Raw genomic sequence first — 23,677 nt, 5'->3', positions numbered from 1 at the left:
CGGTAGCGAGGGAGGAAGTCATCTGTCTACAAAAGTGCGCTTCGGAGGACGGCCGGCCCTGACATGTACAGGTGAGAGCTGACACACGTGGTATTAAATCACCGCGGTCGTAAAGCCAAGTGGAGCCAGATGAGGCTTTTCTTACTGCGATCCATCTGCCCTTCAAAAAATTAACTGATAAAATAAAGTCTGGAAACGTTTCACGGTGTGTGCCGGGCTAAACTCCAACTGTGTCCAGGTTGAACAGGAATATATGCAGCGTGTCACCGGTGTCGCTTTTGTCCAATAATTTACAATTATTACCAAAAAAAACCCCCTAAAAAACAAGCATGAATTTCAACACAAAACCAGGTGCAAGTGAAATCATTTGCTTGTTTCTGAGAGTTTTATGTGCGCACGTATTGCATTTTAAAACTACTCACTGAGGACTGAGTGGATCTTTTGTGTTTGTGTAAAAAGCACAAAGATTACCTTCTGAGATGTTTCACCTGACAGAAGTGATTTGTCTCATTCATACGTAGCAAGGTCAAAAAAATAAAAAAAACGACTAATTGAGCTCAGAGGAGCCTTTTCGGTCTCCCTCAGTGAGTGCTTCAGGACCATTTATCTTAATTGTATATGAGCGATGTGTATTAAATTGTAAATAACTTCGAAAAGGAAAATTAAGTCATCCCCCATTTCCCAAAATCCCCTCTCTTCTGGGAAAGGTCAGTCCGTGCAGGTGAGAGTGAGGTATTCTGAGTTCGCGGTTCCGTCTGTGTTGTGATTCAACAGCAGAGGTTAAACCTGGCCGAGGCAGCGTCACTGTTTGGTATGGGACCCATCCAGCAGACTGGGCTGAGAGGGGAGAGAAGGAGGGGAGTGGAGGCTCTTTGTCTATTCAAGCAGACAGATGTGTCCCAGCAGTCACTGTATGCGTGTGAGAGTGTGTGTGTGTGTGTGTGTGTGTGTGTGTGTGTGTGTGTGTGTGTGTGTGTGTGTGTGTGTGTGTGTGTGTGTGTGTGTGTGTGTGTGTGTGTGTGTGTGTGTGTGTGTGTGTGTGTTTTGCTCTGGGAAGACACTGGGAGCAGGTGCAGCGCCTCACATAGACGCCCTCTAATCCCCTCGTCTATCTCCCAGACTCCCACCACACCTCTTTCTCTCTCTCTTGCTCAGCTCGAACTCCCACAAGTTCAAGACTGAACTCTTCTCCACACATTTCAAACAAAACAGAGAGAAAATCCAGTCGTTTCACAGTCACAATTCTGGACGTGGGTGTCGTCTACTAAATACGTAGATGTATGTCTGTCTAATGTTCATGTATGATGTGGCTCGAGCGCACGGTTTGAATTCATCTGACCGCTGCTTTACGTTGACGTTTGTATGACTTCACTGTAATCTGGTAAAACAGAAAATTCAACCATTTGTGTTTTTATTGAGATACTGCGTCAGTGTCATGTTTTGCCTCCCGTAGGCGTGAAAAGTACACATATCTATTACTGGGGTTATTGAGGGTCATGCAACAAAATACTAATACAGTCAATACATTTTTTTCCACGAGTTATCTCGGTTTTGCGATTTGAAGTCGCTCCTTATTATTTGTTTTTCTGGCGGTTAATCGAAAAAATAATCCGGTCATCAACCAGAAAGGAGGCCTCAAAAAAAAAAGAAGCTGTTTTTGGGGGCGTGCCCGTTTGATTGACAGGCCTGTGGCGCAGTTTCGGCTATAGGCGGGCGGCACGTAGTATTGTCGGGTTTCCAATCGGATCAGTCAGATCCACCGCTCGCTCCGAACCAGCAAAATGGCGACGGCCAAATTCTGAACTCAAGGCTTCAAAACCCGCGTTAATAAACCACCGGGTGACGTCGCTGCTAGTTGCCGCTCGGTTTTAATTTAAGTTATCCCACACCAGGCTGAACGGAGCTCCATTCACTCTCAGCTCACTGATCTTTTTATAAATGTGAAGATAAACATTTTGGCGCCGAGTTCAGTTAAATGATCGAGAACAGCTGCTTCACACGCAGCACTTTAATCCTGAAATGAGACCGGATTGGTGTCACATGTATCACTTACAGGCTTTGAGGCATCCCTGTCGATCTTGGCCTCGGTCTCCCAGAGGTGGTGACCATCTGAAAAACAAACAAGAGACAGAGAGGGAGGGGGGGAAAAAAGAAAAGAAAAAGGATTAATTCACCGACTCGGCTCCCAACAGAAATGAAGAAATGGAACGAGTGTTGTTATTATTATCGGTTACATCAGTGATATATAAAACAGCCGCAGAGAGCCGAAGCTATCGCGAACGTCATGCCGTCTGACCCACAAGCTCATGAGCTCATATCTTCAGTCTCACAAACCTGAGACAGAAAGAGAGACGACAAACTCAGAGAGAGAAATCTGATGCAATCCTTTCAAAAAAAAAAAAAAAAAAAAAAAACGAAGTCATACCAAACAGATGAGCGACATCTTTGGTGGATGAGAGAAACCTTGACCTCATCACCGTGTGGAATCCCAACATGAGCAGCTGGTCGGCTCGTTAACACACGATGACGGGAAACTGACAACTCAACTTCTTATTTGTGTTCTCGGGAATCTTTCTGTTATAATGATTTTTCAGTGGCATTTTACTCTTTTTTTTTTTTTCTGGTAATGTGTTTTTATTTCTTCTTTTAGTTGGCACATTAAAGAGGATTTCCCATCAGGCAACGAAACAGGGCATCATACGAGCTTGCTGGAAACACAGAAAAAACAAAAACAAAAAAACAGGTTTGATTTGTAATTCTGCCTAATGAGGTGTGAGTAAAACCATATTTTTTTTTTAACCAATTTATTAGACACAAAGGGAAACCGTTGCGATTTCATTCGACCCCTGACTCATTAACAAGGCCTTAAAACGGACTGTGAAAATGAATTTACGTGGAAAAGGAGCAGCAGTTTAAAAAAAAAAAAAAGGGTCAGCTGTGGCCACATTTCTTGAAGAAAATGAACTGAGATATGTGCAGCGTTGCTCAACAGGCTGTCTGCAGTTTGACAAGTGGAGCGTTTGAATGGAGAAGACGGCAGCGTGCAGACGGACAGGACACTGCGTGTTTGTGCAGACAGGAGGAGTTGTGAGGTGGAGGAGATGGAGGAGGTGCAACTTGGCACTGACAGCTCCTATTATGTCTGAGAAGACACCGGAGAGCTGTTTACCTTTCTCTGCTCTGTTTTCATCTTAATTTGCTTTGAGTTTTTCCCCCAATGCCTGGCAGGTAAGGGTCGGAGAATCCACTGCTGCTCTCCAGGAAGAAGTAGATTTTAATGTTTAAAAAAAAAAAAGAAAAAAAAAAAGGGGGGCTTCAAACTGAGCTGTTTGTTCTGGAGGCTCACAAATAATCAAGAGGCTGATTTTTTTTTACAATGCAAACTTTGCAGATATTTAATTCTGTCAGCGCTCCAGTGCACCTGCTGTGAATTACGTTGCAGAACTGGGACACAGTTGTGGTTAAAGTATTCATTTTTGGTAATGCTAGATTTTCTCCAGACCTTCTTGATCCTGATATGACAGACTGAGCACAAGTTATTATTTTGTACTAAACGCCATGTGGCATGTCTGATTCCATTTTTCTGCATTATGGAACGGTAAAAGTAAGCGGTGGAAATGACTGCGGAGGATCGGAGAAAAGGTTTTCTGCTGAGGCGCAAACTTGAAATGAGGAAAATGAAACGATGCGTGTGGAGCCGCTAAACAATGAAGACACATCGACAGGTTTTATTAATTAATGGGATCTCTGGTGAAGATGGAAACGTCCCTTCTAGTATTACATACAACTCAATGCAATTTATCACATATCTCTGCTATCGTCGTAAATTTTTTTCCGTATTTAAATAAGCGTACGTGAAAAGAAACAGGTTCAAGGATGAGAGAGGAGATCATATGCAACCAATTGTCAAATCCAAAAAAACACCTAACAATGAATTTGTAACAACCTAATTTTGCAATTTTGCTGAATTTACAAAAAGTTAAAAATCCCCCCCACCTCCCAAAAAAAAAAAAAACAGAGCACGGCTCAAAGAAAGGCATTGTGGTGCACATGCAAGGTGCAGACATCTGGCAAACACACACACCAATGTGTGACATTATGAATTAAACGTAAGCTTTGTAAACAGTGTGGTGAGGAAACCTCCCTATAAACAGATATGAAAACAGCTTGTTGTACAGGAAGTCGTACAAGATCCTCGTTCTGGGCTGCAAGGCTGTCTCTACATGAGGAGCCCGCAACGTCCGGTGGATACTGGTTTTATGTTCTGATCTATGTGTAAGGAAGCTGTGTCTGTTGTCAAATGGAGAAAACATTTTTATTCTCCTTTCTGATATTAAAAAAAAAAAAAAAAAAAAAGCGCGCAGTAAAAAACAGAAGCAGAAACCTTTGAGTTCTTCCACACGTTTGAATTTAAGTCCAACAATGATATCTTCTTTCAAGCAGCTTCAAAGGTCTCATGTTGTATACATCTTTTTGATTATAAAGCAGGTTTAGGGAGTTTGTGCATGCTATAAAAGTGTCAAAACTCTCAGTTCACAAAGAAATGCACACAGCCCGTAATCAGAAACTCTGCCAATGGGACGCTGTAAATTTGTGATGTCACAAACTTGTGCTTATCATACGTCCACCCGCAGCCTGGCCCACTGTCCAACCTTTTATTAAGGAAGAAAATACTGAGTGGTCATTCTGTCACAGACCCAGAAAACTACAAGACCTAAAGAAAACCTGTCCTTGGCCACTAGGTGTGTCACTCAAAAAAGAGTCAGCCAATCAGAAGAGAGGATCACGGATGTCAATGCACCTTAAAGACACAGACACAAAACAGCCTGTTTGTGGTAGAGAGAGATGTAAAAATACAGTGAGAAGGTTTTAGGTACTTCAAATCATCTGTACTGCCAACTGATCATAAGGTTGGCGGTTCGATCCCCGGTTCCCCCTGTCTGTGTTCTTGGGCAAGACATTCAAACCCCAAGTTGCTCCTGATGGCATGTTGTAAAACGCTTTACGGACTGCCAAGGTTAAAGGGCACTCTATAAGTACAGACCATTCACCATTTAAAAACACAAATGTATCTTCTTATGGATATCAAGACGGCAAATAAAACACCAGAGACCTTTAACAATAGTTTGAAGGTCTAAAACTTCATTCTGAGAGTCTGTTTCTGTCCCACTGCGTCTCCTGCTGCCTCTTAACTTCAGGATTCTCTCCAGAAGGGAAGCCTTCGCTGTCCATGTCAGTCCGCAGGAGGTAAACGTGTTTTTCAGATCTCCCTCTCTGACTCTCCCTGTCTCCTTCTCTCCTGCTCTCTGACTCAAACACACATCATTTTTCAACTCACTATAGAGATAGAAATATTAAATTGAGCAATTTGTTTTCTGTGCCCATCTACCTTTTGCCAGGAAACTTCTCAAGAGCTGAAAGAAAAAAAAAAAAAAAAAAAAGAAGAAGTTTTGAGTAGTTGAATGCGTGGGATGCCTTTGTTTGAAAAGAGTGTAGCGGATAATTGATAACCACAGAATGTAATTGATAACCGCAGAATGTTCCAGAGTTATAGGGCAACATCTGCACAACGCCTGCGCCCGGCCAATGAAAAAACTTCAGCTGCAGTTGCTCTCCAGCTTCCCCTCCCTCCCCTCCTGTACCAAACTTCAGTGAGCACAATATGGTTCCTGACTCCCCGGCCCACTGTGCTGGATAATATCCAATATTAAGTTAAACAAAACCTCTCCTCCAAAGAAACCACCCCGACCGTATAAACCCAGCACCCCTCTCCAACTCTCACAACGCCCAGAGCCCCGGCGGCGTCCAAGCCCCTCAGAAATCTTATAATTCACATTTAGTTAGCGACGGCCTATACAAATCATTATTTTCTCAGGGACAGACATAACACAGAGCAGTGAATGACACGGCGGCAGTGTGCTGCACAGGGGGGGGGGGGGGGGGGGCGGGGAATCAAACAATATACAATAAGGTTATTTGTCATGTTGTGTTTATAAATGGAATCAAACAGTTCCTTGTGCTCCTTAATTGGGGCTGGGTGGAGTAAAAGTTCGGTGCCCAGAGCGAAACAGCGGGGTGGCATGTGCCCAAAGCCCTCATAACGTACAGTAAATATAAACACATGCTCTATCCAGCGCCCATGCGGCACACTGAAAGACTTCCCTTGTCCTCGGACTGATGACTGAAACGTCTTCCTTCCCGCCGCCCTGAAAACACGTGGATTTTGGAGGTTTGCATGCAAGCTGCTGCTGCTGCTGCGGTGTGGAAGCGGTGGCGACTGAGGCGAGCACCGAGCTGATAAATGACAGTCGGCCCTCAGCAGCAGCACCGCTCGCAGCTCCGGTGGCGCCTGTCACTGCACAACGTCATCCGCACGCAAGGGGAGCGCTTTCATCAAGAGATCAGTTCTCTGGAGTTTCTCTAAAGTCATTCTTTTTTTTTTTTTTTTCTTTTTCTTTTTTATGAATCGTACGCTGTAATTTATGAAAATATAATCCCCACTGTTTATGTGGCTGTAATTGATTTGTTTGTGAAAGCAGCCATTGTTCTCAGAAGTGTCAAAGGCAGCCAAAACCACCGAGCAGCTCCGAGTGGAAGTCATTGTTCTGTGAATGTAATGAAACTGAAGCCCGCTGACCACGTGCACCGCCGAGGAAAAAAAAAAAAAAAAAAAAAAAGCAACCCTCCCTCCCAAACAAAACCGCTGCTCAGAGTTTAACGGAGATGCCACGGTCCAAAAACAGCCTCCTTCCCTCCGCTGCTACATTACTGACATATTACTCACAGCTCTCAGGGGCTGACTTTCTAACTTCAATGAGAGAAAATTGTTAAGTTTGCTCCAGTCAGACGAGGGAAAGCTCGGCTTCTCTACCTGTCTGGAGCTCCAAGGACGATGGTTCAACATAAACAGAGCTAACCTGGAGGTTTGACAGATCAGGGAAACTGTTATTCACAGTGATTGTGACTGGAGCCGACCAGGCAGCCTTCCAGTGCAGCGGGCCAGATGTGAAAGTGCTCTTTTCATTTAGGGTTTAATTTTTTTTTTTCCCTCTGCAAGGATTTCCTCAAGGATCTCTTACTGAAATTACTCTTTTATCAATCATCGTAGGGAAACACAGAAAACTGCACTTTACTCTGAATACTGAGGGAAACTAACAAAGACAATCAGTGAATGTACTCAATGAAAAGCAAAAGGAGGAAGAACGCAACGTTTATCCATTAATTTTGTATTATAATAATAATACATTTCATACCGAGACCACAATATGAAGCGCTGATCAGAACTGGTTTCTGATTGGCTGGAGGACAATCATTATAACTGAATGGCTCTAAAACCGCAGTACCATTATGGTTCAGAATGGACTCATTTACTTTCGAAGAACATTTTAATTTTCTCGATAGAAAACATGGTCAAAACAAATAATTTATTTATGAACCCTTGACATCCTGCATCTACTGAAATCCCGTCAGTCAGGTGACAGCGTCTGGCCTGGAATCAGAGCGATGCAGGACACAGGAAGAGAAGTGAAAACCTTTTTAAACTTCTTAATGTTCATTCAACAATCAATTTACCAATATCAGGAAGCAATTGTTCAGAAGTGGCTATGGCATAAGTGCTATTGACAGAAGATGCTTTATTTCAGCTCCGGATGAGTAAAGACTAAGAATTTGTCTTAATTCGCATCCTTAACGTATTCCCACTCGCTATTTGAAGTGCATAAGTGAGTTTTTATGCTAAAAGCTTCATAAATTGACTTGAAGCTGAGTATTTTTTTTTTTTTTTTAAAGAAAACAAAGAACATTTGAACCCCTCATTGAGAATAAATGACATCTGAGGATTCTTCTGACACCAATCCACAAATAATCTGAGGTGAATAACAGACAGCGGGGCCTAATTTCCCAAATGGAGTGACTGAGACTTATCAGAGGCAGCATCTTCTGGGCAGAGCAGGTCAAATGAGAGCGAGGTAAGACTGAGTTAGGCTTAGATTACAGGCTGATGTCTGCAGCTCTGAGGCCGTGCAGTAATCTGTTATGACTGATTGGCTGTAACCAGGAGTGACAACCGAACTGATGCAATCGCTGGTATTTCTACTGGAGACGGAGTTGACGGGGAAGAAGCAGGCGGGCGAGATAAAGCAAAGCCGATGTGAAGTTACTGGTTTCAGGTCTGGTGCCGAGGGCCAGGTGACAGAGTGAGTGAGTGAGTGAGTGAGTGAGTGAGTGAGTGAGTGTGTGTGTGTGTGTGTGTGTGTGTGTGTGTGTGTGTGTGTGTGTGTGTGTGTGTGTGTGTGTGTGTGTGTGTGTGTGTGTGTGTGTGTGTGTGTGTGTGTAGGAAAAGGGATTTCCTTCAGCATGAGTCAACAAAAAAAACGTGAACATGAAACTGCACATGCAAAAAAAACGCTGACTCGAGGTCAGCCTCTTTTCCTCTTACACACACACACACACACACACACACACACACACACACACACACACACACACACACACGCACACACCAGTTTTTCCCTGATTTGTCAACATGACTTTAGCCATCGGACACTAAAACTAAAACCAAAATAAATGAAACTTTTAGCCTGTTGGCAGCTTCTTAAAGCACGGGCACCGATCCTGCCTTTAACTGCAAGGGAAACTCTCTCTCACACACACACACACACACACACACACACACACACACACACACACACACACACACACACACACACACACACACACACACACACACACACACACACACACACACAAACACATGCTTGTAAGCAGAGGATGCAAATGAGCAGCTCATGGGAACATTTGCATCTGTCAACGTGCACATGTTCTGTTACCGCAGCTTTGTGAAAGTTATTTTGCGAGAGTGCTTTATTGGAAAATTTCATCGGTAAAATTAAATGCTTAAGTTCTTTATGGCAACAAAATCCACCAATCGGGATTTACGAGTTTGATTGTTAAACGGTTTCTCGGTGCTCTGCTTTGGCACGAGTCAAATAACAATAAAAGCAAGATTACATTTCCAGAGTCTATCAGCTCTGCAGGACGATTTGAATTCAGAGTTTCATATTTTCAGGATATGCAAATCTGTTGTTTTTGCATCTTGCTTCATGTCACACTTTATTCTGCTGTATCTTATCGCATCAGTGACGGCGCTTCACCCCACGAGAGTAATGACGTCCCTGCTTGTCTACTGTGTCTATTGACCCATCTGTTTACACGGAGAGCAGCTGTAAAGACGATCCCGTGTGATCCGCGGGGAGCCCGCAGCTCATGGAGTTAATGAACTGAGAGCCGGTGGCACGGAGGCAGCTTTGGACGGAGAGGTGGAAGGGATGGAGGGAGGCGGGAGGGTGGAGGAGGCGAGGGGGAGGGGGAGGGGGAGGTGGGACAGTGTTGTGGAAGCCTGGCTTAAGGGTGTTTCCATGGTAGGATTGCCCAGGAATCTGATGCTGGTGCCAGACGCGGGGAAACCCTCATCAAAAACAAGCGAGCACACCCATCAACAGCAGTCCCAGAGCTGCACGTGTTCCCGAAGACGCTTCGATTCAGAACTCAGGACAGAACCTGGAGCAGCCGCTGACCCGAACACAGACCGAGTTTATGCTTCTTAAGCAAAGCAAATCGACTGATTGCCTGTCTTTAGATCCAAGTTTTAGTGAATCAAATATTTCCTGGAGGCAGAGCTACTCAGTGAATTCAAAATTATGGAGGCTGGTAAACGGGACATGCTTGATTGGGTGAAACCTGAAAGGGCGGGGCTAATATTTATCCGTTTTCCCCCCCCAAAAAATGCGAGTAGTATAAAACAGTAGTTTTTATATCGCTGTCTGGAACTTTCCACCACATCTCACCGTCTTCTTCGAATGTGGTCAGAGTTTCCTCGTATTAACATAATATAGCCGAAATTCAATGATTAATTCATTTTTGGCTATAGGGTATATTTTACAAAACATTTTAAATGATGGCACGTCAGAGAAAGAGAGAAAATAGTTTGTTTTATAAAATTCAAAAGCCAAAAAGTAGCACAAGGAAACTGTCATTTTAGCAAGTTAGCCTAGCTTAGCATCTTAGCTCAAACTAATCCAGTGACAATCCTAGGTTAGGTTAGGTAGGTAGTTACTTTATTCATCCCCAAGGGGAAATATTTTCGCTACAGCAGCATACAGAAGCAATAAAATAATAATAAAATAATAAAAAGCAATAAAATAAAAGTAAAAAATATTAAATATAAAATGCACAGTATATACAGTACAGTATATATATATATATTATATACAAACAACCAAGAAACACAGACTACAGTGTTACTGTTGTGTGATGGATTTTGCCAGAGGGGAGTTATTAAACGATTAACGGTGTCTAGTTGACCCTCCACATTTTGACATAGACGGGAAAATATCGGAAGCACATTTAAATTTGCGTTTAAAGTGGAGCTTCGTCTTTGCTGCTCGTCTAGCCAGCGCTACAGAAAGCGTTTCTGTGTCGTCAGCGCTGCCTGAGAAACGCTTAACGACTCTGATCTGATCTTTGGTCCTGAAGAGATTAAACAAAGAGGTCGTGAAGAGGGGAAAAGACCTTCGTCTTGTTTTGATAAACAATCTCACTTCTCCACTGTACTGTGTGTGTGTGGGGGGGGGGAGAGGTGGGAGGGGAGGGGGGGCATGAAGTCCTCCTTTCACAGGTGGAACAATGAAAAGGCTTCCCTCTTCTTGTGTTTTTTTTTTTTTTTTTTGAATGAGTCACGGGCCCGATAGGATCACACGTGTTTACGCTGCTCAGCCTCGGCACAAACTGGAGCTCACGTTGCTTTGCTCGAGCTAATCAAGGAAATTGCTGTTTGTAAACCTCCTCGCATCAACATCTGGGAGCGGTCGCTGCTGCCTCCAAACCAGAGCGGCAAGAAGTCAGAAGAACAGAAACAAACACTGAGGCATGGCACACGCACGCACACGCACACACACACACACACACACACACACACACACACACACACACACACACGCACACGCACACGCACACACACACACACACAACACATGCTGCATTTGTGAGCCATTCCTCTGCTGAACAGGCAATGGAAACTTCTGCAAATGTAAATCTGCTGGGTTAAAAATACAGCACATTAATGTGCACCACATGTGGCACTCTGGCAGAATGGAGGATATTTTGACGGCGGGGGGAGAGGAGGAAAGGGGGAGGAGGAGGAGGAGGAGGAGGAGGGGTGGAGAGGGAGGGAGGGAGGGAAGAAAAAGGAGACACACACACACAGCTGCACCGAGAGATCATCCCCCCCCCTCCCCCCTCCACTCCCACCCTTCTCTCCCCCACCCCTCTCCTCCTTTACCTTGAGCCTTCTCCACGAACACCACCTTGGAGTCGTGCTGGAAGTTGTGTCCGTCGAGGAGCATCCTCTCGCCGCCGGGGGCGGGGCTCGTCTCCAGGCTCTGCTTGTCCACCAGCGGCAGCTCCTGGGCCGATCTCTGGGCTGCGGGAGGGAAAAGAAAAGAGAGACGGGCCTCAACGCTCGGCTAATACACACCCACTCCCCATGCAGACCTGAGCATCCAGACCGAGGCTGACTCACTACCTCAGACAGCTTCAGCAGAGCTGTCAGCGAGGCCGTGAAAGCTCGACTTCTTCTCTTGTGAAATTAAGATCCCTCTTTGGCAGCAAGTAGGGAGACGCTTCATGTTGTATTTATTTGTGTTTTCTTTAAATTACAGAGGATGTTTTTCCTCTTAAATATGCTCGTCTCTCTATCTTTCTTACCTTCCGCGCTTCTCATTCTTTGCTCAGTTTTTCCAAAATGATCCGTTCCTCGCCATGAAATTCTTGCAAACCTTTTTCCTGTCTTGCGCTAAATATAATTCTGATGTCTTGTCCAGGTGTCTGCTGTGAGACATCTGTACTTTCATTGTCTGGGATACGTTAAAAAAAAAAAAAAAAAATCTTTCTCAGAGGACGATCGCCTTTTAGTAATTCCACGCCGCCGCTTTCTGATTTTGATAAAACTCATAATTCTCTGTCTTTGGAAACGATCAATCCTCCCCACATGCCCCTGCTTCCCCTCCGTCTGTCCGTCGTTCTGCCTCAGTCACACACAAAGTGAATTTTGGTTGAAAACAATTGCCTCGTGGCAGTCGTTCAGAAACTAACAATTGTCTATTTCAGGGGGTTGAGATCATGGTTTAACTACTGTCTTTCATTTACCTCATAAGACTTAATCTGCATGGCAGCTCTCGGTGCCAGAACCACATGAAGTGGTTGATCTGCTTGAGTTTAAGTCGCTCCGCCGAGAGGTCAACTGCAGTGCAGAGCAGGGAGTCAATGCAGTTTATCGAGCGAGGCCTGAAGATTCTTTAACACCGACAAATACTGTCAAATTAAACCAAAGTTTTATGGCTGCATTATCCTTATCAATGAATTCAAGGCTGACTTCCTTTTTTTGTTGTTGTTGTTGTTTTTATTAGGTGATCCAAAAAACAATATTGACTTTCCAATGATTAAAACAAACAGAGAAAAGCAGAAAATCTCTGATTCGAGAGGCCTGAACCCGCGTCTGCTTCATAACTCCATAAAAGTCTTTATGGATTCATGAATTGTCGCTGTTTCTGGATATTCACTAATTGATTAATCCGTTTCGCAAGCTTTTCGGTCTTGTGATCTTTTTGAACGGATGGAGCATCATCTGCTATCAACCCCTCAAGTCACATCATGTTAATACGCCCATGAGAAGTCTTGAAGCGGGATTTTGGTTTTTTTTGTTTTGTTTTCTTTCAAACTTCAAACTGTTTGATTTGAGAAATCATAATTTTTTTTTTTTAAAAAAAGCTTGAAACTGGAAAACAAGACTGTCTGCATCCGGTCCGCCGGTACCAAGCGGTGGATCGAGACACCGACCTACAGGCTGATGTGATAAAGGTACAAATTATATTTGAGGAAAGAAAAAAAAAAAAAAAAAATTCTCCAGAAATACTTTTTTTTTTTTCCTTCTTTTTGATGATCTTGTGACTCATAAAATACGACCACCGTGTTGGTCATCCACTAATCGAACTAATCACGCGGTATTTAAGCAGCTGCAGCTGCAGGTGACTGATGAGTGCAGGGTCGACATCTGCAGATGTACTTACAGCACTCTATGGGGTTGGATGCAGCCTGCAGAGACACCGTCCTCCCCGTGGCCTGGTTGATGTGAACTCTGTAAACCATCCGCACGCGCGTGTTCTTCCGGCCGATGTCGGTCTCCCCCTTCCTCAGCTCGATGTCCGAGTTACGCAGCTTCAATATTCCCGCGCAGTCGATTCTGTGTTCGGGGGGGGGAAGAAGAGAGAGTCGGTCACGAGTATTCTTTAAGGACATATATAATCTCACGGTCGATCAGGCTGCGACTTATGCAGCACTGCAGCCAAATAGAAAAAAGTCGATTTTCACTCTGGAATCCATCAGTACGGTCCTGACGGAGGAAGCTGTCCCGTCAACAGGAGATTAACACCGCCAACCTCAGCAGAGCTTCTTTCTTTTTTTCCCCACCTCGGTGCATCTGCTCTAAAACAAATGCCTGGGAACATTAATAACAGCGTCACCATGTTTGTTATCATCCACACGAGATGGCTCCTAAAATGCTGCACAGATCTCACCACCAGGCATTCACCATAAAATATATTTTCATCAGGCACTTATTAAACGGCCTGCTCTCTCTCTCTCTCTCTCTCTCTCTCTCGTCTAACTTTTCCAAAACGGTTTCTGGCTTTTCCATCGCCGTGCTACTTGATGCCGCATTCCTCAAAGCCTAGTTAATGTCAACTTTTACACACATTCGAACACTCCCTAAACATTCTTCTGGGCAGTCTGCTGCGCTGGTGAAGCAATCAGGTGTCGATGCTGAGGACCCCAGCTGCTCGGCGCTCCCGCCTACGCAGACAGGCCGAGTGAAAGATCGCACACCGAGGTTCCCGTTCAGTTCCTGTATCTCTAGAAGGAAAGACGATACCGAGAAGCGGGGCTGTACTTCAGGAAGAACTGTTATCGTTCAATTTATTAAGAGTTAATTGGAGTCGTACCAAGCTGAATGATGTTGCTTCACTAAAATCTGAACTGATGTTGCTTAACAATTTAATTTGAGACTTCTCCCCCTTAAATCATCCTGATGAACTATTTCAGAAATATAATATTGCCTGTAGTCTATACACCACGCCGTAAAACATCTAGATGTCACATGTCAAAAGGAATAAATCCCCCGGCCCGCACCGTCCGAGCCGTGTCCTACGTGAGAGAAGAGAAACCGTATCCCGAGGAGAAGTCGTTGTATAAGAGGAGCTTATGTGTTACATCCATTAAAGAAAACTCAAGAGAGAAAGTGCTGACGCGAGCAGGATGCTGCAGCCTGCAGCTCAGACACAAACCCCAGGTCCCTGTTAGCAGCTCCAAGCTTCCCCCCAGTAATCTGATCTCTGAGGCTTATAAAAAGGGAAAGCAAAGCCACCGTCTGTGTGCAGAGAGCAACACTTTTTTTTATAAAACTCCAGGTCCTGAAGGAGGCCCGCATGCGCTCAGTCATACACGGATAAATCAAAAGCTTTTTTTTCCTTGTTTAGAAAAGCAGCAAGCTAGCATGAGTTCGTTGGAGTTTGAAAAGCACAAAACAAACATAATTCCCTCCGGTAGATGGGGAGAGGGACGTAAATACCCTAAATTTGAGTAAAAGCAACAGTGAAAGACAAGTCTCGTGGTAAAAGAGAATGTTTCATGAGAGTTAAGTAACAAAGATGTGAACTTGATCATCCTAAGACTCAGCGCTGAAATATTAAAGTCTCAAAACAAGTCAAAGGACGTGTTATGGACTTCAGGAAATTTTGAAGGAAGATGGTCGACATCTTCTTGGGTTTGTGTCAACTGACTCAAGACTTGATGTGGACTCGTCCGGAAAGACTTGAGACTTGGTGTGGAGTTGTTTCAGCGAGCTCAGGACTCAGGGTCTGAAATGACTTGACATTTTAGTTGGACTCGGTTTGAATGACTCAAAACTTGACACGAACTTGACGTCAAGTTTCTTGTCATTTCTTGGGCGTTAAGCCTCAAATAATTCAAGACTTGGCGGGAATTGTCAGTGTGAAAACAGGTTTACATTTTTCCGACCAGATTTATCCTATTTTATGTCTAAAGTCTCTTAAGTCAGACTCGTTTAAGAATGCGTGCACGTTCTTTAAAGATTGGAGATGTGACGTCCAAGTCGGGTCTTGAGCTGCATTTTGACACTTGGAGCCTCTGGTTGCACTCACATGGCCCGCATGTTGTTCTCCGGCAGCAGCGGGATCTCCAGCACCTTGGTGTTGTTGTGCAGGGCCTCGTGGCTCGGCGTGGACACCGTCTTGCCCGTGATGCGGTGGACCTGGTAGAAAGCGTGGGGCCTCAGCAGCCTGTCGTCGGCCGTGCCGATGAACAGCTGCAGGGTCAGCGGCTCGCTCTCCATGTAGCCGTTGAGCTAAGAGACGAGACAGAAAGACACGCTGCCGGTTAAAACCCTCAAAAAGCATCCACTTGTGTGCAGTGCAAAACAAACATAGATCTTTCAGAGGTTCAAACAAAGAGCCCTTTTAGGATCTTGTAATCATCACCCTCTCGTCTTCTTTAATTTACGAGCGATGGCCTGTGTACATTTCCTCCATCCGTTCATGTCGGGCCTGCCAAGATGTTGATCCTACAGTAGCCGAGTCTCAGCCGCTGCCAGAGAGCAGTGAAACCACCTCCAGCGAGCGGCGCTGTGATTTGCGAGCTCCGCGCTCGACAACACTGAGGCAGTATTTCTGAAGAGTCGGGGTCACGTCAGTTCCCGACCGCCCCGGCCAATCAGGGTCAAGCAAAACTCCTGACGTGACCTTGCTCGGATGTGTATCAGTAAAAAGATCCCGGTGTGAGGCGGCACGGACGTGCTCGCTGGCTGTAGCCGGTGGGCTCGACCCACAGCTTCCAAAGTAATCCCAGACCTCCGTAGGTGTTGCTTGACAGGAGGCCTCCTGCCAAGATGACCTCAACCACCCAGACTGCAGGGTGCAGGCAGGGAGCCCGAACCCGCAGGCTACTACTGACACACTGTCTGAGAGCTATGTATGTTATCCATACAGCGTGACGGCGGAGGAATGAGGGCAGAATACTTCACATGCTGAAGTCAAAACGTTGACATTTTTCAGGTTTAAACCTACGCAAATATGGAGGAACATTTCACGGTTGTTGTTTTTTAAAAAAAATATTTTTTTTTAACCCCATTGTTGCTGTTTTCGTGCAGTTCTTACATTAGAGGTCTTACAAGATTTACAAATATTGGAATAGTCGTTACGATAATATAAAAATGAATTCGTATGCGCGACTATCATCTTTATTTCCCCTGTTTTTACCAGCGCCCGGTTGTAATACATTACTCCCGTCAGAAGGTGGCGGTAATGCACCTAAAGCCGTTTGCCGGCCGCCATCAAACAACGAAGGCAGAAGAAGAACACGTAGCTACAGAGGCTCCGGACATTTACGGGTAAAACTGTAAGATTAGATGCCGCAGTGTAAAACAAGAGAAACACGCAAATACAAACACAAACAGTTCTGTGTGGAATAAATGGAAGATGAGGCGCAGTTCAAACTCTGCAGGTAACGGGAGAATAGTCCGTTTCTAGTCAAATAGCTCCCAGCAAATTTCAAATATTATTTTAGCTTGAAAAGCATGTCGCTCGTTTACGTAGGAGAAACCAAATTATCAACATCTTCATCATCTCAACATACCGATGCATTTAATTATGATCTAATAATTGAATTTTCATGCTTGCATTTCTGCCCAGTTTAGCCGAAGAATCAAAACGGGACTTTTTCCTGTTTGGCTGAACTGTCTTCAAGTCTTTCCATACTTTTCACTTACGTTAGGCAATTTTGTGGCTTGAAATACCTCCAATTATCAGGTTTCAATGAGGGCATTGTGTATTGTTTCCCAGTCGGGATCAAGTATTATTACTGTTTTCTGTACGGGGGAGTTCATATTCAAATGTACAACATTTAACGAAATGCATCTGATTGCGTAATATCGTAGAGAATAATGTTTTATCTGACAACTTAAGACAAGGAAAATATCTCAAACCGAACGTTACATGCCCGTCACCATCCTCGGACTGTGACAGAGCGTCATGGAGGCAGACACTCGACCCCGCCTAACAGTGTCAGTCGAAACAATCAGCGTGGAGATGTTGAAACGAAGACCGCAGTTTTCACTTACATAAGGGGAGCACTCGAGGCGAGCGGCGGCCGCAATGAGAGCGAAAGGCTCAGACCGGGGAGGCACAACATGTGATTTGGAGGAGGATCCCTGTCAGGGTTAAGAGCCTGCAAAAGCCCTGTATATTTGTGTAAGGAAATGGGTTGCTGCCTAGCAATGCTGTTTATTCAGGCAGCAGGAAGGAGTGTGATGAAGTGAGGTGAGGTAGCCTGCTCGCAAGGTTGCTCTCAAGAAGTAATTACTAACAGATTACTGATTATCTGCTTTGAATTATTATCGGCAACAAAGTCTAGACAAACAGAAATAATCAAAACTCCACAATATCGTCAGACTGCTTTCAGCTGTTTTCGGTTGCTTTGATTCGAAAAGCTCACAAAGCACGCGTTTGTAGAAAGATTCATAATTCACGTCACCAATCGTCAGTCATCATTTTAAGACATAACATTTTATAAGCAGCAATTTTGAAATCAAGAAATCTTTCTGGCTGTTTTTTTTTTTCCCTCCTCTCCGATGCGGATCATATGTTGTATAAAGCAGCTGCATGAGACAACGGATATGATTTGTTGATGCAATTAAATCGCTTGCGATACAACTTCATGTAAACCCACCGCTTCCCCGCCCGGGCAGCTTGACATTGACAACACAGCCGCCCCTCCCCAGTTCGCATTATCACCCACAAGAGGAATGTCGAGACTGCCGACTGCACAAGGCAACATAAGAGAGGGGAGAGAGGGGCGAGGGCGGCCGGGCGACCCTCCGTTTCCCTGAGACCATGATCGCACAAACAAACAGAGAGGGAAAGCCCAGTGTGACGAGCATTTCATCCTGTCACATGATATTTGTTCATTACTCTTTGTTTAGAAATCCAAATTTGATCACAAGGACGAAGGCCAATAGAAGACACACGATTCTTGAAATAATAACAGTTCAATCTACAAAAAATGGTTTCAAAACAGCGAGTTTGGTGAGTTTTCAGGCAGTACTGAAAGAGAGGACCTCACAGACTTGAAGAGGGAGTATTTCCTCTCCACTGAAGTACAGCAAGAAACCCTGAGCATTAACTGCGGTGAGGGCTGCACACAGCACTTCAGAGGGGCATACTTCAGTCTGCTGCTGGCGTAAGGGCGGGTGTGGTTGAGGCAGGCAGCGGCGATGGCATTGAAAAAGAACAGAAAACAGCCGGCTTAACTGTGCTGATGCGGGCTGGGGAGGAGAAAGAAAAAGAAAAAAGGAAAAAAGAAAAAGGGCACCGCACAGAACGGGGCCGTCCAGAATAAACTCTGAGCGGGGTTTTGAGTCGGAGGAGCGACGGGACGAGCCGCCGAGGCCTCGCCAGCCGGCGTCCGCGGCGTGAAGCTGCAGCGCCGCGTGCACCGTGTAATCAGGAAGTCGGAGAGATGGGGCTGCCTCGTCTTAGGCTCCCTCCGACATCTCCATCACGGGCTGCCAGAAACGTGTGTGGTTTTAGTCGGCTGCCGCCTCCGCAAGACGCAGCTGATGATGTCAGCCGTACACACGGGAACTTTCCTAAACAAAGGGAAGTCTGTGTGGTTGGGGCGGTAGCTGGCAGAGAAGCAGGGGGGGAGGTCTGGGTTTAGGTTTTAAAGAGAACACACTCTTTATTTCAGCTGAGGTGAACCCAGACCCCTGTCATTAAATCATTAGCACCTTCTCATGGACAAAAACAAGAGCCCCGTGCAGATGTGTGGCTGAAGTTGCGACGCACTGAACGGTGCAAAATGTTTTGGTTTCCAGATTTTTTTTTTTTTTTATTCCACTGCTCCTTACAAATATAATATTTCTGTTTCCTTATTCTGCTGTTGTCTGTCAACAAAAAACAAGAAGTTCCATCCAAACGCTAATAACTTGAACCGTTTTGAGGTTTAATTATGATGAATGCTACATACTCTTAGCATACAGTGTGTACAGTGTACTAATCGTCATATTATACTGTCTTTGCGGTAATTATACGTTAAATTAGTACATGAAATGTATTTTCTACAGACCATTAAACTTGCTAAACTCTCAAATTAAACTTTAACCGCAGAAAACATTGAACGCTAACTTTTGAGGGTCTTTGAGCCAAAATTATTGGTCCAATCTTACACATATCATAATAGATATGTCAGCTGATGAGTAACTCGAAACTGACGTACAGAAATGCCATTAAATGCCTGTAGTTAATTTAGAAGCTAAGCTGCCATTACATAACTTGTCCACCAGATGGCACTGACAGGTTCGTTTTCTTTTTTAATTCTTAACTCCAAAAATTCTGGGAAGCGAAAACAGCGTTTCATCAAAACTGAAAGTCAAACACAGAAAACTCTGCTCCGTATGTGATGAATGTCTGGTAAACTTGTAGATTCATCGTAATGTATTCATAAAACGTCAAAAGGTTTAAAAGTGAAACTGACGGCTCCGCTTCCCACTCACTTTCCTCAACCCCTCGCTGGAGACCCTTTATTTATTCTGAAAGTGAGGTCAGCGGTGTGGAGTAATGCTTGGGGGGACCAGATGGGGTTATAACCAAAACATCTGCAGTCGTCCACATTTTTTTTTTTTTTTTTTGCTGCTTTAGACTCGACCACCAGAGCTACTGTGGTTAAAGCTCATGACTAAGCTCTTACTGGCCATGCTACATTACTTTGTAACCGTCTGCGCTGCACTCGAGAACGCAATGGAAAAGTCTGAGTCACTCTTGTCTGGACAGGAAGTGACTGAGTGGACCGGTCTGTCTAATAACATACCTTCGGTATTCCATTCAGAAATGTGACATCTCTGAATAACATAACGACCAAGTCATGAAACACACGTCGGCCCGATCCTTCTTAACACATGGGGTAAATGACAGATGGGGGGGAAAGGGGGGAGGGGGTGTTGAGGTGAGAAATGACGAGGTAAGGAGCGGGAAAATAAGCCTAATGGCCGCGCCATGTGTTGGTCTAATCGTTACAGGAAACTGAAGCGTCTAGCTGGTGGTTCAAAGTGAGGTTCAGCCCTCAGAGGAAGTCCAGAGATGATAAATAGGGAAAATGATGTTGCTATTTTTAAAGAAATCTGGAATTATTCTACCAACTAAAATACTCGGTCTCACAATCTAAGAAATGGGAAATGGGGCAGATACCGGTTTGCTTAAAGTCGTCACGTGCCAAAGAAAGTTAAGAAGCTCTAACTTGATCAGACCTGAACGATGGGGTGCCCTCCTGCCAGAGCCTTCACCGCTCCCCTGCTGCCCTCCGTCTCGTAGTGGGCTCGGTGGTGGGACTTGGGCTGCACTTCGATCTGCAGGCTGTACGGCCCCGAGCTGGACGGCAGCTGCCAGTCGAGAGCTGGCAGAGATGGGCTGTCGAGACACGAACACGTCCAACGCGTCAACTTAACAAAGGAGGCAGGACGGTTTATTTCAGGTGCACGTACGGAGGTAGAACGGGCAGCGTGTGGAGACGCCGAGATGCCGGACTTCGTCATAAAGCCGATAAAGGAAATGTGCTTTAATTCAGCGCAAGTCCACGGATATTAAACTCCTCACGTCGTTTGCCAAAAACACCGAAACAATTCTAGATTTATTTGCAGCGTAATGCTTTGATAAACCTCCAGCACACACAAACAGTCGCCCCTTCCTTACCTGACATATTGCTTTGGCTTGGACCAGGAGTACAGGTGTTGAGGCACATCCAGAAACCCCCCGGAGTAGCCCTCCTTCTTCAAGAGCAGGCGGTGTTCGTCCTGACAGAGCTCCCCGGGACTCAGCTCCTCACCTCCGGGCTCCACCTTCAGGCTGTGCTCCAGGGTGGTTTTTCGGGCCTTCATGGGGATTCCCTCTCCGAGGTCGGTCACGCCGTCTGTGGTCAGGGCGTTGATGGCCGCCAGGATGGCAGAGTTGGTGTACTGGTTGGTGTTCGGCAGCCAGGTCTCCTCCGTCACGCTGAGGCGAGGGGAGGTCTGCGGGGACGGTCCAGGCGAGTGGTTGGGGGAATAAGGGAAGTGCTTGTGTGACGCACCGCTGCCGTTGAAGCTGTACTTCCTCTTCGCGCCGTAGGGCGAGTTGGGCCGGGAGCCTCGCTGACCCATCCAGGTGTCGTCTGTTACGCTCGTACGAGGGGAGGTGGAGGGGGAGTGGCGAGGAGAGCCGCCGGAGGCGCAGCCGTCTCCGGGCAGGGCGAGGGTGGAGCCCTTGGGGGAAACCGAGGGAGACTGCCAGGGGGAGTTCTGGGGGGAGTTGTCGTAGTTGTAGGAGTAGCCCGACTCGTAGGAAACGTCGGAGAGGCCGCTGCGAGATGAGACGCTGCTGGCCGGACTCAGGCAGCTGGGGTCACGGTAACCGTCGGCACTCGGGAGGGTCAGTGTCACTATGGAGTTGACTCGCTTGGCAATAGGGAGGCTGCTCTCCTCCACCTCTTCCTCAGGAAACTGACCGTAGGCGGTGATCTCGATACGAGGGCTCTCCAAGGTCGGGGCTCCGTTGGGCCGGACGCTCGAGGATGAATAGTAGCCGGCTCTTCTCATGTCGTCCTGGGAGTCATAACTGTGAGGCTCGCTGACAGAGACAGAGATGGTGGGGCTGGACTGGAGGCTGTGGTACTGGGAGGGAAGACACGGGGTGCCCAGTGGGAGGGAGAGACTGACGTTTGGCGTGTAGCCATATGCATCTGGAAGGCAAACAGAGTGACTTTGTTAGCATGATAATCAAACACACATTCCCTGGCTCGCTCACCGAGAGGGACGCCACATGCCAAGTTAAGTTGTAAGAGAGCTGCTGCAGAGGCGTTGCCTATAATGGCAAGAGAACAACTTGCCTACCGGATTTGGCCTCGGCCGTTTCCCGAGGAAGAAAGGTATGCGAGTTCAAACGCGCCGGGATCCTCAAACACACCGAGGCCGGTGATATAAACCGTCTCTGAATGGATCAAATTGTACAAAGCAAATTGGGTGGGAGACCCGGATAAAAGGAGCCAAAAATAACTCCAGTCTAAAAATAACCAAAGGCAGCACCTGGTCGCTTTTTTTTGTTGTTGTTGTTTTGTGTTTTTTTTTTTTTTTTTCCACCGCACTTTGCCAGATTTATACCGCTTAATGCACACGGCGCCCATAAACTGTAACATTATGAAAACACACCGACGCTTTCGTTGGCCGGCTCCTCGTCCGTTCAGCCATCGAACAAATTAAGACGCAGGCGGGACGCGATTCCTTTATTTGCACGCTGCTAGGGTGCAGGCCGTAACCCGGGGGGGGGGGGGGTGGGCAGGTGGGGAGCTGTGCCAACGCTCCCTGCCGGGACATATGAAACTCTGCCCATCTGTGGGGATGGCTGAGGTCACAATTAGGGGTTCGTGGAAGAGGGGGCGTGGGAGGGGGAGGAGGAGGAGGAGGAGGAGGGGGGGGGTGTATGGGAATGGGAGCTGCGGTTATACGGTGCACGAGGCTGGGCGACTTGCGACCGCACTGATACGGATGGAGACGGCTGCCGCAGACGAGACGCACGCAGTCACCGCAGCTGCTGTGTGCCGTAAATTAGAGAGAATTAGGGGCCCTGCCGTAAAGACGATGACATCAGCGCAGCGCCACATGACTCCTTGCAATAAAAGAAAAATGATGCCTGCATTTAAAAAAAAAAAAAAAAACACAAAAAAACCCCGCTGCTTGCGTGATACAGTAGCTCTGAAATGTTTGTTTTCTAAAATGACCACGGCGTGCTCACAGGTAGCCCGAGGGGGGCCATCACGTGACCCCACTCAATACTGCCCTCTGACTCGCTGGCAAGGTTACCCCACAATGCCATGTCAATCCTTATTATTGCAGCGGCTTCAATTCGAGACTATTTTGGGGCACACGTTGTCAGTCATGAGAGTCACAGCAGCGGCGGAGCCACGCCCACCTCGTCACGCAGGGAGGGGCGCAGTGCGAAATATCCACAGCGCTGCTTTAACGCTGCCGTTAACCGGAATACACCGAAGCTCAATACAAACAAGTCCGAGACCGGTAATTCAAAACAACATCCCCAGCTCAACGTGTCACATCCGGGTGTGAAGTGTCAAACCCTCATGAGAAGTTGAATAAATGCCACGTCGGAGCGGTGTAATGAAAAAGAGAAGAAGAAGAAGAAGAAGAAAAGAGAGTTATGATAAAAGTCATTAAAAGTCAAGCTCACCCTCTTCAGCGGATTTCATTTTGTCCTTTGAGCAGAACAACTTGAGATCAAACTCTGAGTAAAGTTGCACTCGGGCACGACTCCTTATCCATATATTAAAGTGAACTATATTCCTCCAGCTGCTGCAGGTCCTCTGTCGCTGTATCACCGCAACAAAAAAAACAACAACAACAACAACCAAAAAAACAAGAACGAGAAATAATAATTAAAAAAAAAAAGAGGCAAATTTCGCGTAGTTGGAAAAACAGCTCAATACCGAAAAAGCGCACTTAATAAAAGAGAGA

General features: G+C 45.9%; 1 protein-coding gene across 1 annotated transcript in view; it reads right to left on the bottom strand.

Moving 5' to 3' along the window:
• Positions 1 to 23,443, bottom strand: part of nfatc1 (nuclear factor of activated T cells 1) — a 37,748-nt gene extending 14,305 nt beyond the window's left edge. The window contains exons 1-7 of the mRNA XM_069720860.1: positions 23,394 to 23,443; positions 20,871 to 21,894; positions 20,429 to 20,588; positions 15,273 to 15,475; positions 13,125 to 13,297; positions 11,339 to 11,479; positions 2,054 to 2,109 (exon numbers count right to left, since the gene is read on the bottom strand). Of these exons, the coding sequence (XP_069576961.1) occupies positions 2,054 to 2,109; positions 11,339 to 11,479; positions 13,125 to 13,297; positions 15,273 to 15,475; positions 20,429 to 20,588; positions 20,871 to 21,894; positions 23,394 to 23,412 (1,776 nt within the window). The 5' untranslated portion in view covers positions 23,413 to 23,443. The remainder of the gene's footprint in view (positions 1 to 2,053; positions 2,110 to 11,338; positions 11,480 to 13,124; positions 13,298 to 15,272; positions 15,476 to 20,428; positions 20,589 to 20,870; positions 21,895 to 23,393) is intronic.
• Positions 23,444 to 23,677: the final 234 nt, after the last annotated feature.

Source organism: Brachyistius frenatus, unplaced genomic scaffold, assembly GCF_029030835.1.
Source record: "Brachyistius frenatus isolate BFR_SWC_R1_liver_20210118 unplaced genomic scaffold, ASM2903083v1 Contig_253, whole genome shotgun sequence".
Lineage (NCBI taxonomy): Eukaryota > Metazoa > Chordata > Actinopteri > Embiotocidae > Brachyistius > Brachyistius frenatus.
The sequence above is the reverse complement of the archived record's forward strand: the minus strand, read 5'-3'. Positions and strand labels throughout refer to the sequence as shown.